The sequence below is a fragment of the Chroicocephalus ridibundus genome, chromosome 21 (genome assembly GCF_963924245.1).
Source record: "Chroicocephalus ridibundus chromosome 21, bChrRid1.1, whole genome shotgun sequence".
NCBI classification, from domain to species: domain Eukaryota; kingdom Metazoa; phylum Chordata; class Aves; order Charadriiformes; family Laridae; genus Chroicocephalus; species Chroicocephalus ridibundus.
The window spans coordinates 3,790,102-3,807,610 of record NC_086304.1 but is presented as its reverse complement, the minus strand read 5'-3'; the positions used below and the strand labels follow the sequence as shown (position 1 = coordinate 3,807,610).

The window sequence follows — 17,509 nt, the reverse complement described above, 5'->3', positions numbered from 1 at the left end:
CCCGTCCAACCTGGCTTTGAACCCCCCCAAGGAACGAGGCAGCTACAGCTTCTCTGGGCAACCTGGGCCAGGGACTCAATGTATATATTTTGCATGAGACAGTATTTCATCTAGGCAATACGGACTCCTGCTGGGATTTTCAAAGATGGTAGAGCTACCTTGCACAAAATATCGATCTAACCCCCTATCCCCTGTTTAGAATGGGTCAGAAGGAAGATTGAATATGATGTAGACTTTCGTCTGCTTATACCCTCTTTCTTGTGGTGATCGGGGATTTTCAGACTTCCTAGATAGAGTCTGCTTTTGTGCTCACCAGCCATGTGTGCATTACAAAGATGAAGCTTTGCTTTTAGCTCCTTCAAAATGTGCCTGTGAGGGTCTGAGGCTCAGGGCCAGCTGTCGCAGAGCCGAGGGCTGGGATTAATGAGAGATGCTGATCTGCACCCCAACCCCAGGCAGCTTTTCCAAACCCGGCGTCTGGGTTTGTCTGACAGACGCACAAAGTGTGGGGACTGGAGTGTTGACACATCGCTGCCATCGAAGTGCAATGGGAAGGGGTAAGGCTGTGAAAAACAGCTCTCATTAATAAAGGTGGGCTTGGGAATGATGACGAAGATAGAGAAGAGTAATGGTGGAAAAACACCAGGACACCAGCACATTTTGTGAGCTTTAGGTTTTAATATCACATCTTTGCTACCGGAGACAGAAGCGGGAAATTAAGATTCAAATTCTCGTGCGTGCGAGGGCAAATCACGATTCTGCCATGCTAATGCCACTTTGCATTATCGGGAGCAGGGAGAGGTCATACGTGCTGGAGGGAAGGGGCAGGACCTGCCCAAGCTCAGGGTTGCGTCTTGCAGAGGAGAAGGGAGAGATGCAGCCCCGGGGTGTGCGCTGACCATCGCCTTTTCCTCGCTCCTTCACTTCTGCTGCTGTGGGGGCCACTGCACTGGCTGCTTGATCTGCTGCTGCTGCTGGCAGGGAACGGGGGCCACTGGCACCTGCCCGGGCACTGTGACCACGGGGCACTGGGGAGGGAGGACCACCACTGGCGTCACATCCTGCACGGCGCTCACTTCATGGCAGATGACTTCCTCGGAGCCATGGCAGGACCTCTCTTTGTCGTGGCAGGAGGAGCCTCCGCTGTGGCAGGAGGAGCTCTCAGAGCTGTGGCAGCCTCTGTCTGCACGGGAGCACATTTTTCGGTTGGTGCGATGAACCCTGGGGAAGGAGAGACCTTTGTGGTTAGATGCATGAAGGGCAGTGTCTTTTCCCTGCTCTGCTTTGGGTTCAGATTTCCTTGATGTGTTTATAAGCCTGCTGGGGATTGGCAGGATTTGCCTGTCTGTCTGTCCTGTTTTCCCTGCTTGGGACTTCTTTCCCGCAGTGCCAGATCAGCCCCCACCATCTGAACACCCTCACAAGCCCCCCTCAGCAGCCCCAGTCTCCATTTATGATGGGCTCCATGAACTGTTTCCCTGCTCTGCCTTGCTGGATCCCACGGGCACTCGTGGAAGACACCCTGGGATTACCTCAGGGCTGTGTAACGGAGGATGAGATGTGCCATGGGCTGCCAGTTTATGCTGCACCAGCAAGACGCATCTTGGCAAAGGTCTGAAGAACTTGCACCCTCGAGGGGCGCTGGCACAGCCGGTGAATTTACAGCCAAGACAGGTGGTATTAGAGCCTCGGCAAAATGTATCTTCAAAACCAGGTGCTCAAAATGAAGAGAGTCCTGTGCCTTCCTCCCTCCTTGCGTCCTCTGTTCCCCCCGTGCCCTGCGGACCCTTGACTGGCCAGTGCCCCATTTCCTGAGGCATGAGGAAAATCCTCTCTGTGCATCTAAACCCCCTCCTGAGGAGAGCGGAGATTTCAAGGAGGCAGAAGCACTCAGGATGCGGACAGCTGAGCTGAAGGCTGCTCATTCTACTCCTTCCTCTCATAGTTTAAATCTGCCTTCTCAGTTCTTTCCTAAATTTCTTCAAGGCAGCTTAATACTTTCAGCTCCTGAAGATTTATATTTTCCAAAGGAGCTTAGTAAAGGAGTCATGCTCTTAAATGCAATTAAAATTCCCAGCTTAAACCCAAGGTTTTTTAAGAAAGATCAGCCTGCTGTCTCCCATTCATTCCCAAATCCCATTCTTTACTTTTTTATTTCCAGTTTGTCCTTTGGAAACTAGGAATCCTGAGCACTGAAGTAGTCCAAATTAATCTACATGTGATGAGAACAATTTTTTCTTCTTAGCACAGACAGCCTTGAAACTAATTTTGATAGCGCAAAATTGCCCTAGCTACCAAGGCAAGAACTTGGCTCTCAATAATCCCAGCACCTGCAGACAGACCCGTCTTTGTAAGAGCATATCTCAGCTCAGTTCAGCAAATATTCGTAGGAATGAAACATTAGAGGTGTAGCAGCAACTTACCTTGGCTGTGAAGGCTCTGAAGAAGGAGTGGAGCTGAGTGAATGAGCTGCTCTCCCATCCGAGAACTTTTATACGGTTCCTAACTCTCTTCCTGAAAATGCAATAAACCCCTGGGGAAAAATGACCAATGTATTTACAAAACAGCCACACCTCTAATTACCCACCACCTTCAAAAGCTTATTCAACCCGGTTTCTTTGATTGACTTGTCATACAGTAGATTGTCTTCCTTGTGTTACACAGCTTTAATTGCCACCCTGCCCCACACAGGTTGTAAGGCACGAAGAGTGAAAACCGTGTGGGTGGCTCGACTGTCTCACCGTCATGCCAGGATGAGTTTTATATTGCAAAATGGGTGGCAAAGGTGGCGCTTTTGGAGGTTTCTATCCTCCTGAAACCTCTCGCCCAAAGTCTGGCAGGGAGGAGAGGTCACGATGTCCGGTCACCTCTACCTGCTCTTCACAGGACCGGGGGTCTGGTGCAGTGGACAAAAGCCACAACTTTCAGGTCCTTGCCATAAAAAAATGGCAAGTTTTTAGAAAGTCCTCATCACATGTCCTCTAAAAGCATCTTTAAAGTTGTCTTCACCCTGTAAGACAGGTACCAGAAGCTTAGAAGCTGAGGGTCCCCTCTAGACCTCCTCTCTCTGACTCTGTCATTTCCCAGAGCAATAAAACCAGGATAATGAAGCCTGTGGCCACTGCGTCAGGCTCCAGGAGCTACGACTGGAAAGCGGTCCATCAAAGCCACATACCTGTACAGGCCACTTTTGGAAATCTTGGCTTATACCTGTGAATACCCCAAAAACATAGCGTGGTTTTGGTTTCTCTACCTGTGTCCATCTACTTCATGTCTGATTTTAGAGCTATTTCACTGATATTGACATAGCTACCACTAATTTTTATTGCTGACATTTTCCCTGGCCAATACAGAACAGAATTGCTCTTTTAACATTTCTGTTTTTCTAATATCTTAATATTTTTTTTTAATTGCCTGCCTCTGAAGCAGCTGTTGTCCGTGGTGGGAAATGCGCGCCTACAGAAGCCTCTTGGGCAAACTTTGCACTCATGAGTAAGCTGTGAGTAAAGCACTCGCTCAGAGACTGTGTACCTGAGCTCACCCACCACCTCGAGCTCACCCAGCTCTTCCCTGGGGCAGGACGGGTGCACACTGGGTGCAGAGCAGCGGAGTCCTGCGAGCCTGGGGCACTCGCCTGGCCCTGCTGCAATCAACTGTGCAACCATGGCCTTGCAACAGCCCCGGCTTCTCCTTTTCCTTCCCATTAGAGGACTTTCAGCAGGGCTCACTCTGTGTTTTTACTCATTTTGCATCTTAACTCCCTGTGCCAACATGGGAGTCACAAGGTTTTGTTGGGCAGAGATTGACTGAACATCTGAAGCGGAGGGCTGGTTCCCGCTTGCTATCTCTAAAACAATTTCTTTAGTTTCTATCCAGAGGCGCCAGTTAGTGACTTTCATCAAGAAACCAGGTTTGTGTTTACCATTCAGCCTGTTTACAAACAGCCGGAGCGGAGGGGCTGCAGCTTCTGCAAGCACTGACACGCAGGTGGACATGACTCCTGTGTTATCACAGTTCCTCGGCCACGAGGGATGACTCGTTCCTCCCCTTCTTGCACAACGAGCAGGGAGGAAATCTGCATGTGCAAATGCGTCTGGGTATGTAAAATCCAGCCTCACGCTCCAGTGTGCTGAGAAAGGCAGTGGGTTGCAGCCTCAGCTCCTCGTGTTCAAGCTCTGGGTGCAAGACCATCCTCCTCCTCCTCTGGGTCTGTTATACTATTATTCAAGCTAGCTCAGTTAACATCTAAGCTTGTGGAGTGCTTTTTGTGAATAAAAAACCAAAGAACCAGCCAGGTGGGATAGTGAATAAGAATTGTACTTTTAAAGAGTTTTCTACTTTCCCCTTTTTTTTTTTTTTGAGGGGGACTGAAATTTTGGGATGGCTTTTGGTCAGTTAGTTGAATAGACGAGAAGTTTTTGAATACTTCAGACTCTAATCAGTTTTCTGAAAGCTCTTGGAAGTTGTTTGAGCTTTGAGGGTTTTTTTTCTGTCTTTGATGTTATCAGATAAAGTAGGTAAAATAGCAGAAATTGATAATGAAGTGTTAGATTTTAGAAATACAAGTGGATGCAAATCAATGATAATGCTGTCTAATTTTAGAATGGAATTTAATATGGCTGGTGACAAAACCTTGTGTAACGTTCCCCCCACTGCAGCCCTTCAGTTTTACAACATTTTACAGCATGAAAGATACCTGTTATGGCACCAAACACAGGGTTAGAGCTCAGAGGAATTTTTTTTTGGTAAGTTGTGGTGTTTTACGAATATCAGGGCAAAGTCTTCCGGGTTTTTATTGAGCTGAAAGGGTCAAAATCCCCACAGGTGTCTGAAAGCAGCAACGGCAAAAAGTATTTTACAATGTAATTTTATGCTCTTTTGTCTCCCTCTTAAATGGGCACAGATCTCTGGGTGTTTTTTTCCTTTATTACCAGTATTTGGAGGAGTCAAAAAAACCCAGAGAACAGTCCCAAAACACTAAATATTTGGCAAGTACCACGTCACAAACGTCAATGTTCAAGCCTCCCCCACACTGTCCCATCAGCACAGAGGAACCGTCTTCTCCCCGTGCCTAATTTAGGGCCTGATCCTATCAAAAAATGTCATGAAACAGGTTACTGAGAAGAAGCAAACGAGCGTGTTCGAGTTGCCTCATGCCACTGGTGCAAGCAGAAGGGTTACGTGCTCTGGCTTACGACACCTCCTGCAATCTCTCTGGGGCAGGAGCCTGGCGTGTAATTGTTTCCCAGTAAACAACTGTGCACTCCCAAGGTCACGCTGTAAATAATAATCAGTCGTAAATCGCCTGGGAGTTTTGCATATCTCCTTAACGTAGCCATGCAGAGGGTCTCAGCAGGTCAATTTGATGGGAATATTTGGGGGAAGCTCTGACTGCAGCAAGAACAAAATTAAGAACCTGCTCTTGCTCTTGAAAACAATGTCTTTTCATTCTGTTAAAATAAATATTACATTTGTGTGTCGTTGTAAAATGTATAGCAAAAATGTTGGAAGATAAATCTTGTGTTGTGAAGTAGACTCCTTGAGTATCTGTGTTTTGAGTGAAGGAGACAGAAATTAAAGAAATCATTCAGATACCGGAATTTCCCACAGACTATGAAGTTTTATTTTCCAACCCATGAGCAAAAGGAGATGGAGAGAAGAATCTCTTCACGCCACCAAAGCACAAATCCTCTTTCCCAGTGGTGCTCAGAGCAGCACTACTAACACAACCCAATGCAAGGAATGCAAAGGTCCCTGACCACAATGGCACATCCAGGACACTTTTGCTCGAGTAGGGCTGGCTGCTGGGTCAGTCACTTCTTCTGGCTGGGGGGCCAGTGGTTGGTCTTCTTGCTCTGGTGAGCCTCTATGTTGGGGACCACCACGGGGCACTTCTGCTGCATGGCCTGGGAGGACCCACCGCCTCCAGAGCTGAGCTCTTGGCTTGCGCATCCCCCAATGTCATAGCCTGATCCTCCACTATAGTAGCCTGACCCACCACTGCCCCCGTATGTTGTTAAGGCCTTTTCTCTAGGTGACACATCATATCCGTATCCAGAGCCTCCTCCCTCAGTGATGCTCAATTTCCCACTGTGGCCGCTGGGTCCACCATCCCCGCAGCTATCAATGATGTTCCAGCCTGAGCCCTCAGAGCCGCACCCTATTCTGCCCCCAGTGCCATAGACTGGGACTGTCCCCCCTGCAATGCCCCGGCCAGATGTCTCCCCACTGTCACCACAGCTTATCGCAACAGATCCCTCACCGCCACATCTGTATCCCCCTCCAATGCTGTAGGTGGAAGATGTTGGCATGAACGGGCAGGATGAAGGTCCCCTGCTGTAGATGACTGAGCCTTCCCCACCACAGAAGATGGAGCCATGTCCCTGGAGGCTGCTACTGCAGTGTCCTGGGTGGTGTGAGATCTCATCACTGTAGCCCCTGTTCCGCCGGGCACATCTCCTTCGGAGACAGTGATAAATCTGAAAGAGGAAAAAAAAAAAGAACCCCAAACCTGCATCATTTTTCTTCATTTTTGTACCATGGAAGGTGTGGAGGTTTCATACAGTGTGGTCAGAAAAGCTTTGCCAGGGCTTGCGGCAATGCCAGGCTTTGAAACTGGGTACTGCCTAGCTGTTCCTCAAATGCAGGAGTACTTTGACTCTCATTGGGGTAACTTTTCTCTTATCTCCAGGGTGTACTTCCAGAGAACCAAAATCTGAAATATATTCTTTCAACATCTAATAACTGCCATAGTTTTCCCTGCTCATCTTCATGAGCGTAACCGCAGACACGTAAAAATAGCAAGGATTATCCTTGCTTCTGTTTTTAACCTGTTGCAAGAGCAGTGGATCAAAATTTCCATGCACGATGATGTTGCTGGCTGTATTATCGCCATCGTTGCGTAGCATCCCCAAAGGTCTTTTACACAAGGCAATTGCCACAGCCACAGAGGTGTGTAACCATTCTGAAGTACAGTAATGGGCTTTTCTTAAATAATATAAAAATGTGTCCCACACATTGCAAACATGTTCAAAACTGCAAAGCCTATGCAATCATCATGTGCTGGTCCCACTATGGACAAATCTGAGTTTTTAGTGTCCTCAGTCCTATGGCTCCCAGTCTGGTGTCCTGACTTCACCTTGCTGCCTAGCGATCTGTTCTGCATCGTAGCAAGAAACCGTACAGATGCTGAGAACTTCGCTATGGATGCGCAGGCAGCATCGGTACTGCTGCAAGCGCGTGTCAAGATCTCAAATGAAACTATCACCCATTGATATGAAATAATAAAGTCTCATAAAAGAGCAGACTTACCATCCTCATCCATTGGAAACACATTTAGAAGGTAAAAGTCGACTGAATGAGGAGCTTTAACAGACAGGAACTTTTATATGGTGTTTAGCATATGGGAAGTGAGACACTCTAAGGAATGGCAAGGATTTATTTACCAAACTCTGATTTCAGTGTTTGCTTTGACTCATGACATCTGATCGATATCTTTCCTTCATGCCACTTGTTGCATTGCATGTGGCAGTAATTGCTACTTCTGCTTAATGATCCTATTCCTGTGCTCCTGCCCTGAGCTACGGAGAACCGCTTCAGCCCCCAGTGAGGTGGGGGAGACCGGGAAAGGTGGGTGGCAGTGTGGGTGTAGGGCAATGCTGAGCAAGAGCAAGTGTGGGGCAGAGGGTGGTGGGGACCGGGTCCTGCCTGGGGAAGGGGCAGGGAGGCTGCAGTTCAGCGGTGTGGCAGTGCTCGTGGCATCGCTGTAAGGTGGACCTGCGAGAGGGGAAGGCAAATGCTCAGAAAGCATCTGGTGGACACACAGCACCTCGATCCCTCCAGCATCTCACTGGTGGCTCCAATGGGAGATTTTCTGAGGAAGACATTTGCATCTGAATCAGAAGCTCATCAAAAGTGAAGCCATGCAGCTCAGGGATTTTGCAAGGTGCTAGAGATGCTCTGAGAAAGTTTAGGGGCCCTGTAGAGAATTGCAGAGGTGTGAATCACAGAACGGTTTGGGTTGGAAGGGACCTTGAAGATCATCTGGTTCCAATCCCCCTGCCCTGGGCAGGGACACCTCCCACCAGCCCAGGTCGCTCCAAACCCCGTCCAACCTGGCCTTGAACCCCTCCAGGGATGGGGCAGCCACAGCTTCTCTGGGCAACCTGGGCCAGGGGATCACTACCTTCACAGTGAAAAATTTCTTCCAATCTAAATCCACCCTCTTCCAGTATAAAACAGTTCGCCCTCATCCTAACGCTATATACGCTTGTAAAAAATCCTCTTCTGCTTTCCTGTAGGTCCCTTTAAGATACTGAATAGCTGCTATAAGGTCTGCCCGGAGCCTTCTCTTCTCCAGGCTGAACCCCCCCAGCTCCCTCAGCCTGTCCCCACAGCAGAGGGGCTCCAGCCCTCCCAGCATCTCCGGGGCCTCCTCCAGCCCCTCTCCAACAGCTCCGTGTCTCTCCTGTGCCGAGGCCCCAGCGCTGGAGGCAGCACTGCAGGGGGGTCTCCCCTGAGTGGAGCAGAGGGGCAGAATCCCCTCCCTCGCCCCCCTGCCCACGCTGCTGGGGATGCAGCCCAGACTGTGGGGGGCTTCCTGGGCTGTGAGTGCACATCATCAGCTCATCTTGAGCTTCTTTTTCACCAACACCCCCAAATCCTTCTCCTCAGGGTGGCTCTCAAGCCATTCTCTGCCAAGCCTCTGCTTGTACCTTCACCAGGAACTCCAGGGAGACTGATTTGGAGGGGTGCAGGGGATATGTGCTGTGGCCATGCTGGTAGTGCTGCTCAACACGTTGTCCACGCTGCAGCCTGTGGTGCTCCAGCTTGGCCCTGCAGTGTGGCTCTTGCAGGCTGGACCAGGTCCGTTCAGCTCTGAGCAATTCTGCCATAGGGATGATGAGTCCCAGCTTTGGCAAAAGGCCGTGTCTACTGGGCAGAAAGCAGAACACAGGGGCGGTGGCGCTGCCCTCGGCATTTCAAAGGAAATTTCAGAAGGTTGGGCAAGGCAAGATTAAGTCCTGGAGGCATGATTTGGAGTGTGTTGAGCTGCCTGAGGGTCTTGCTGCTGGCTTTATTTCCTTCTGCCTTGCCTCAGCTGGTTCGGCTGCCTCGGCGTGTGAGACTTACCCTCTGGGTAGAAATGCTCTGAGGTTTCCAAAGCTGGGAGGGAAGGGGGAGGATGGCAGAGACGTGGACATTGGCATAGAGTCATAGAACCATATGATTCACCAGGCATGGTGCTATTTGGTTTGTTCCAATCCCAGCTCTTCAGGACTGAGCCAGATGAGCTTGGCCATGTCTCCCAGCAGCGCTGCACGACTCCACAGACATGGTCATTGGGTGCTGGTACCTCAGAGGACTTAGAAGCCACAACTGGGATGGCTGCACTGGACACAGGTGCCAAAGGGATGTTGGGTGCTGTGGGTACTTGGATGTTTTAAGCTGTGCTGTTACTCTCTCATGGAGCCCAGGGGGAAAATGAGGGTGCAAACTCTCCATGGTTAGAAACTGGATGGTTTTAGATCTGCATCTACAGCAATGCGCTATTGAACACATCATCTTTGCAGAGAGGAGGAATGAAATGTCTTATCAGATAGATTTCCAAGACCATAAGATGCTGGTTGAGAATACAAGAAAAAACAAACTACAAAAAAAGGCAGCTTTGAGATACTATTACATTTATTAGATATAAAAAATGCTCTTTGGAAAAGAATCAGAGCTTTATCAAAGGCATCCCACCACCAGCAGCAAGGCACAAGGCTGTTCATCCTGGAGTTCAAAGCATGGGGATGCAGCATCAAGGGAAGAGAAGAGAAGAGAAGAGAAGAAGACGTGCTGAGAAGAAACAGGCTAACAGAGCCAGGTCTGGAGGGAAACAGGTGACATAGCAGAGGCAGGGCTGTTCTTGATGAGCACGAGGGCCGCTTGTGGCTGTTACTTCTGCTGGCCGGAGGGCCAGTGGCAGGCCTGCTTGGTTTGATGGGACGGGATGTGGGGAATGACAATGGGGCATTTCTGCTGCGTGGACTGGCAGGAGCCTCCGCTGCCCCCTCCAGAGCTGATGATGATTGTGTGGCCTGAGGAACCACCACTGCCACCACTGGATCCTCCACTGCAGCATCCAGAGGAACCCCCACTGCTTCCACCTCCAATGATGATCTTCCCTCCTGAAGACCCACCACTGGATCCCCCACCACAGCATCCAGATGAGCCACCTCCTCCACCACCTGAGCTCACGATGATCTTCTGGCCACTGCCACCACTGTAGCCTCCTCCTATGCCATAGCCTGAGGAGCCCCCACCACAGCATCCGGATGATCCTCCACTACCTCCACCTCCAATGATGCTCTTTGATCCTGAAGACCCACCACCATATCCTCCTCCCATGCCGTAGCCTGAGGAGCCCCCACCACAGCATCCGGATGATCCTCCACTACCTCCACCTCCACCGATGCTCTTTGATCCTGAAGACCCACCACCATATCCTCCTCCCATGCCATAGCTGGATCCCCCACCGCAGGATCCAGAAGAACCCCCACTACCTCCACCTCCAATTATAATCTTTGTTCCTGAAGATCCACTACTGGATCCCCCACCACAGCATCCTGATGATCCTCCACTACCTCCACCTCCAATGATGCTCTTTGATCCTGAAGACCCACCACCATATCCTCCTCCCATTCCATAACTGGATTCCCCACTACAGCATCCAGAGGAACCTCCACTACCTCCACCTCCAATTATAATCTTTGTTCCTGAAGATCCACTACTGGATCCCCCACCACAGCATCCTGATGATCCTCCACTACCTCCACCTCCAATGATGCTCTTTGATCCTGAAGACCCACCACCATATCCTCCTCCCATGCCATAACTGGATCCCCCACCGCAGGATCCAGAAGAACCCCCACTACCTCCACCTCCAATGATAATCTTTGTTCCTGAAGATCCACCACTGGATCCCCCACCACAGCATCCGGATGATCCTCCACTACCTCCACCTCCAATGATGCTCTTTGATCCTGAAGACCCACCACCATATCCTCCTCCCATTCCATAACTGGATCCCCCACCACAGCATCCAGAGGAACCTCCACTACCTCCACCTCCAATGATGATCTTCCCTCCTGAAGGTCCACCGCTGGATCCCCCACCACAGCATCCGGATGATCCTCCGCTACCTCCACCGCCAATGATGCTCTTTGATCCTGAAGATCCACTACTGGACCCCCCACCGCAGCATCCAGAGGAACCCCCACTGCTTCCACCTCCAATGATGATCTTCCCTCCTGAAGATCCACCACTGGATCCCCCACCACAGCATCCAGATGAGCCACCTCCTCCACCACCTGAGCTAATAATGATCTTCTGGCCAGATCCCCCACTGCCACCACTGTAGCCTCCTCCCATGCCATAGCCTGAGTAGCCACCGCTGCAGCAGGAGCCACCTCCTCCACCGCCAGAGCTCACAATGATCTTGCCAGAGCCCTCGCTGCCCCCACTGTAGCTGCCCGAGCCTGAGCCCCCACAGCAGGAGGAGCCCTGCGCCTGGTAGCCGGAGGAGCTGCCCCCGTGGCAGCAGCAGCCCCCACTGTGACATCCGCTGGACTGGGAGGACGTTTCATGGCAGCCTCCTGAGGTCTGTCTGGAGCACATCTTTGAGCTGTGACCCTGTAAGAAACAGTGCTGTTATAAAGGAGCTGCTTGGAGGTGCTGCTGAACTTTCACAGCAAACCAAAAATGGAGCAGTACCCAGGAAATACCCCGTCTACCCCATCTTCCACAGTCCTACAAGAATGGCGGCTTCCTAAACTCCCTCTTCCTTGTTAGACAGCAGGAAAGACCTGCACCCAGAGACTGCTTTGCAGATCACAACAGTTACAGAAAAACCGCGTGCAGGAAGATTGAGAGTACTTCCAGAGATTTGCACACATGCTCTGACATGTTCAGAGCTGTCAGTCTAAGAGCTTTAGTCCCACTGTAGATCCTTTTGGATGTGCAGACTGCTAAAACTCACAGCAGCTGAGAATTCAGCCCTCTTTGTGTGCCCTTAGGATATCGGCTACAACTCCTTTCTCTAAGGAACGCAGTGCTGTTGGCACACCAAAATGGTTATTGGAGAACGCCATCTGATCTCAAGCCGGCATGGTTCCCTTGTTCAAAGCATGCTCAAAGACTAACTGGTGGGGCAACCTCTCTACATAGGGGTTCAAAAATTTTCCGTATCAACGGGCTTACCTTTGCTGCAACTGGAAATGCGTGCAAGGCTTGGTGGCAGGTGAATGAGGAGCCTTGGGATAGGTGAGCTTTTATATTGTACTCATTGTGCTCCTAAGGGAAGTGAGCCACCCTAAGGAATGCTGATAGATTTATTTACTGAGCCTGGCTTTAGCTGCCTCCTTCTTTGACTCACTTGCAGAAGCAGATAGGTGATACAAAAGAGATGTATCAATTACTTTCTGCATGGCAGTTGCTAATTGTAGCTAATGATTCATTTCCGTGAGTCTTCCTCTGAAATGTTGGAGGCAAACAGCTTCTGGGAGTCTGTTTTGGGTGGTCCCCAATGCATTTCTGTGAGGCTGCAGCTTTTTGGGTACTCTGCAGAGTGGAGACAGAGCAGATGCTAGGGGATGGAGACCGGAGTGGGTTGGTGCTAGAGCTTGATGGAAGGGCAAGGGTAAAGGGTGCCCTGGAGCAAAGTCCCAGGGAGCTTTTGGGGGAAAGAGGGTTTCTTCAAGGACTGGTGAGATGGGGAGCTGGATGGGGAGCAGGAGTCCATCCACCCCATAGGAAAGGCAACCATGTGCTCCACAGGCCAGAGGTATCACCTCTGATGGGGCACTGCGCCGCTCTGGAGAACCTCAGCCCAGATCCATTTCAGAGACCCCTGTGAGGATGGCAGAGACAAGAGGGACATTTCCCCTCACCCTTTTGGGAGCCCAAGGTAGATGCTGCTGTTGGATTGAGCAGAGAGGTCTGTGCTCAGCTCCAGCTTCCCAGGGGTCCTGGTCACCAGAGAGCAGCGGGGAAAGTCTTGAAATCTTTCTATTTACAAAGGTGCATTTGAAGGCCATCAAGACCCTACCCTTGAACTCTAGGACATTAAACATTTTCCCTCTCTCAGCAGGATCTATTTTCTGAGAGTTCTTCGCTGGCCAGCCCACCCACATCTAAGGCAGGGGAGGCATCTGGGTATTTTTCTTGCTGGAGAATGACAGTTTGTCAGCACAGTTATCACAGCGCTGGCTGCCGTGTTTTGCAGCAGCTTCATCCTGTCACTTCGTCATGCATGCTTGGAGGCTGACAACAGCACCCACCCTCATGGGAGATTGAGTAGAGGAAAGCATAATTGGGGGGTTTTAGCTGAGAGGATGCATGACAGCAGCAGGAGGCTGCCCAGCCCTGTCACGATGAGCATAACTTTGAGCATGCACACAACTCCATTGCTATGGGGACAGGATCATCGGCACCATGAACACGGGTGCAGGGGGCTTTGGACTCCCTCCAGTGGCCTAAGCTCCACTGTCAACACCAAAGGGAAATCTAAGGTCTCACTTCAATTCTGGCTCTCACATGTGAAGTGTGGGCGTTGTCCTACTGAGCATCACAACACCTTGATCCCTTCTGTGCATTTAACCTGTCAGGACTTGCACAAAGGGACACCCAGGATTTGCAGCTCATCAGGACCCAGGGTGCGAGGGAAGGCTGTGGAGACTTTCGGCAGGGGTGGTGGGAGGTGCTCCCGCAAGCACTGGTGTGCAGAGACCCCAAGGCTGAACCCTGCAGGGACTGGAAACACTGAACACATAACACATGCACATGTTGGCACTTGCCGTACGTGGAGGAAAAGTGTGGCTGGAACCACAGCTGCTGGAGAGGTTGGCATTGCCACAGCGCCTCCAGATTAAAGAGCAGCTTTAATACCTGTGTTGGGTAAAAGCAAGGGTGGATGCAAAAGTCCTCAGAGTTGAGGCTGCTCCAAATCTGGGCCACTTCTGCCTGTTTTCTGGTGCTTTGTATCCTTTTCTGCCCTGGAGTCCAGTCACCCTCAGGATGGGCTGGCAGGTCATGTTCTCTTTCAGTCCCATCGCCACAAACACCTCATTGGCTGGTGCCTTGGCGTGCCTTGTTATGGGAGAGAAAACCCTTGGCCAGACCCTACAATCCTTTTTCCCAGCAGCTTCCTTCATGCACAGCGATGCTAACTAACATGGGTAACATGGGACATGATGAAGATGCTGCTGGTGTAACAAGAGCTCTCCAATTTTTCTGCAAAAGGCATAAGCCAGCCAGTCATGGTCCCTCAAGCGTTTGCATGGCCAACGATCCCTTTTATTCCTAATTTTGTTTCCTACCTACCAGTTGTGTGTGGGAGATGGACAAAAACCCCTCTTAGCTTAAAATTTACCAAACACAAGACTGTAACCACACCTGCCCTGAAGAGGACTTGCTGCTGACTTCAGCACAAATGCTACCGAATATTTTCTACCATAATTAATGGTCGTCTTGTGATAAATCTAGAGAAATGGAGCACATAAAATCGCAACTGTATTTCCAAAGGGTGCTGCTGTCTGCACTGGAAAACCCTGCAGTGGAACCTGGAGCTCATGGTCTGCTTCCTTCTCTGGGAAGGGGAAACTGAGGTGGAGCTATTTCCCAGGTTAAAGTTACAGCCTTGGTGGACATTATTTGCAAGAGGGACAATGACCATCTGCTTAAGCAACAAGGGTTCTCTCAAGCAAGGTCTGTTAATAACCGTCTGCTCCATCACTGAAGCCTGAAGAAGATTTCACAGCTGCATGTATTTGATGCATTATTGACTTTTTGAAAGTAAACAGGGGACTGACAAATGATAAAAGCAACCTTGCAAAAACAGTTCTTTCTGTACACAGTATTCTTTATTTCCCTTCATATTGATGGGTGAGAAGAGCCATCTGGGAATTCAAAGCACAGGGATGCAGCATTAAGGGAAGAGAAGGAAAGAGGACATGATGGGAGGCAAGAGGCAAACTTCTAAGACAGAGGCAGGGCTGTTCTTGATGAGCACAAGGGCCACTTGTGGCTGTTACTTCTGCTGGCCGGAGGGCCAGTGGCAGGCCTGCTTGGTTTGATGGGACGGGATGTGGGGAATGACAATGGGGCATTTCTGCTGCGTGGACTGGCAGGAGCCTCCGCTGCCCCCTCCAGAGCTGATGATGATTGTGTGGCCTGAGGAACCACCACTGCCACCACTGGATCCTCCACTGCAGCATCCAGAGGATCCCCCACTGCTTCCACCTCCAATGATGATCTTCCCTCCTGAAGACCCACCACTGGATCCCCCACCACAGCATCCAGATGAGCCACCTCCTCCACCACCTGAGCTCACGATGATCTTCTGGCCACTGCCACCACTGTAGCCTCCTCCCATGCCGTAGCCTGAGGAGCCCCCACTGCAGCATCCAGATGATCCTCCACTGCTTCCACCTCCAATAATGATCTTTGATCCCGAAGATCCACCACTGGATCCCCCACCACAGCATCCAGATGATCCTCCACTACTTCCACCTCCACCGATGCTCTTTGATCCTGAAGACCCACCACCATATCCTCCTCCCATGCCATAACTGGATCCCCCACCACAGCATCCAGAAGAACCCCCACTACCTCCACCTCCAATGATGATCTTTGTTCCTGAAGATCCACCACTGGATCCCCCACCACAGCATCCGGATGATCCTCCACTACCTCCACCTCCACCGATGCTCTTTGATCCTGAAGACCCACCACCATATCCTCCTCCCATGCCATAGCTGGATCCTCCACCGCAGGATCCAGAAGAACCCCCACTACCTCCACCTCCAATGATGATCTTTGTTCCTGAAGATCCACCACTGGATCCCCCACCACAGCATCCGGATGATCCTCCACTACCTCCACCTCCACCGATGCTCTTTGATCCTGAAGACCCACCACCATATCCTCCTCCCATGCCATAGCTGGATCCTCCACCGCAGGATCCAGAAGAACCCCCACTACCTCCACCTCCAATGATGATCTTTGTTCCTGAAGATCCACCACTGGATCCCCCACCACAGCATCCGGATGATCCTCCACTACCTCCACCTCCACCGATGCTCTTTGATCCTGAAGACCCACCACCATATCCTCCTCCCATGCCATAGCTGGATCCTCCACCGCAGGATCCAGAAGAACCCCCACTACCTCCACCTCCAATTATAATCTTTGTTCCTGAAGATCCACCACTGGATCCCCCACCACAGCATCCGGATGATCCTCCGCTACCTCCACCTCCACCGATGCTCTTTGATCCTGAAGACCCACCACCATATCCTCCTCCCATTCCATAACTGGATCCCCCACCACAGCATCCAGAGGAACCTCCACTACCTCCACCTCCAATGATGATCTTCCCTCCTGAAGATCCACCACTGGATCCCCCACCACAGCATCCGGATGATCCTCCACTACCTCCACCTCCACCGATGCTCTTTGATCCTGAAGACCCACCACCATATCCTCCTCCCATTCCATAACTGGATCCCCCACCACAGCATCCAGAGGAACCTCCACTACCTCCACCTCCAATGATGATCTTCCCTCCTGAAGATCCACCACTGGATCCCCCACCACAGCATCCAGATGAGCCACCTCCTCCACCACCTGAGCTCACGATGATCTTGCCAGAGCCCCCGCTGCCCCCGCTGTAGCTGCCCGAGCCTGAGCCCCCACAGCAGGAGGAGCCCTGCGCCTGGTAGCTGGAGGAGCTGCCCCCGTGGCAGCAGCAGCCCCCGCTGTGACATCCGCTGGACTGGGAGGACGTTTCATGGCAGCCTCCTGAGGTCTGTCTGGAGCACATCTTTGAGCAGTGACCCTGCAAGAAGGAGCATGGTTGTTATTCAATTTCAGCCACTGTCATCATGAGATTTTCTCACAGCTAGAAGGACCCGTGTACAGCTCAACGACATTGACAGACAGTCTCCAGAACTTTCTCTCTTCTAAGTACTTTGTGCCCCATCCATCCCAGCTGCATGGAGAGCCTTTTGCTAACAGGAGATTTCCAGATTAATCAACCCGTCATTTAAAGTCTTTTGTCCCACAGCTGTCCCATCTCAACTTCTAAAATGATGAAACACATGAATTTCAGTAGCATGGGATGATCCTGCTTCTGCTGACATCCACAGGAGATTTAAATTCTTAAAAGCAACCTCCCTACCATTCAAGCCACCACCCTCAGGCGTACTTTACCAATGCGTTTATGTCTTGCAAGTGCAAAAATAAGAGAAGAATCGCTGCCTTTGGCAGAAATGGACTTACCCTTCTCGGCTTCAACAACGCGTACCACAGAGCAAAGCTGAGCGAATGAAGCACTGCGAGATCCAGCAACTTTTATACCGTTTCTAGTTTTCCCGAGTGGGAAGTGAGGCATCCAAAGGAATGGTGATAGCTTTATTTACTAAACACACTGTCCTCCTTCAGCCCACTTGTCCTGACTCATCCAATC

At 50.8% G+C, this 17,509-nt stretch overlaps 3 protein-coding genes across 3 annotated transcripts; all 3 read right to left on the bottom strand.

Annotated features, from left to right (window-relative positions):
- Window positions 1-5,813: 5,813 nt before the first annotated feature.
- On the bottom strand, window positions 5,814-7,165 carry LOC134526132 (uncharacterized). Its single transcript, XM_063357638.1, has 2 exons — window positions 7,139-7,165; window positions 5,814-6,479 (listed from the first exon to the last, which is right to left on the bottom strand). The coding sequence occupies exons 1-2, from the start codon at window positions 7,163-7,165 to the stop codon at window positions 5,814-5,816; spliced, it is 693 nt and encodes a 230-aa protein (XP_063213708.1).
- Window positions 7,166-9,939: 2,774 nt separating this feature from the next.
- LOC134526131 (uncharacterized) lies at window positions 9,940-11,661 on the bottom strand. Its single transcript, XM_063357637.1, has 2 exons — window positions 10,554-11,661; window positions 9,940-10,448 (listed from the first exon to the last, which is right to left on the bottom strand). The coding sequence occupies exons 1-2, from the start codon at window positions 11,659-11,661 to the stop codon at window positions 9,940-9,942; spliced, it is 1,617 nt and encodes a 538-aa protein (XP_063213707.1).
- A 3,409-nt stretch (window positions 11,662-15,070) lies between these two features.
- Window positions 15,071-16,864, bottom strand: LOC134525778 (uncharacterized). Its single transcript, XM_063356988.1, has 4 exons — window positions 16,249-16,864; window positions 16,144-16,152; window positions 15,505-15,990; window positions 15,071-15,423 (listed from the first exon to the last, which is right to left on the bottom strand). The coding sequence occupies exons 1-4, from the start codon at window positions 16,862-16,864 to the stop codon at window positions 15,071-15,073; spliced, it is 1,464 nt and encodes a 487-aa protein (XP_063213058.1).
- Between the last annotated feature and the right edge of the window lie 645 nt (window positions 16,865-17,509).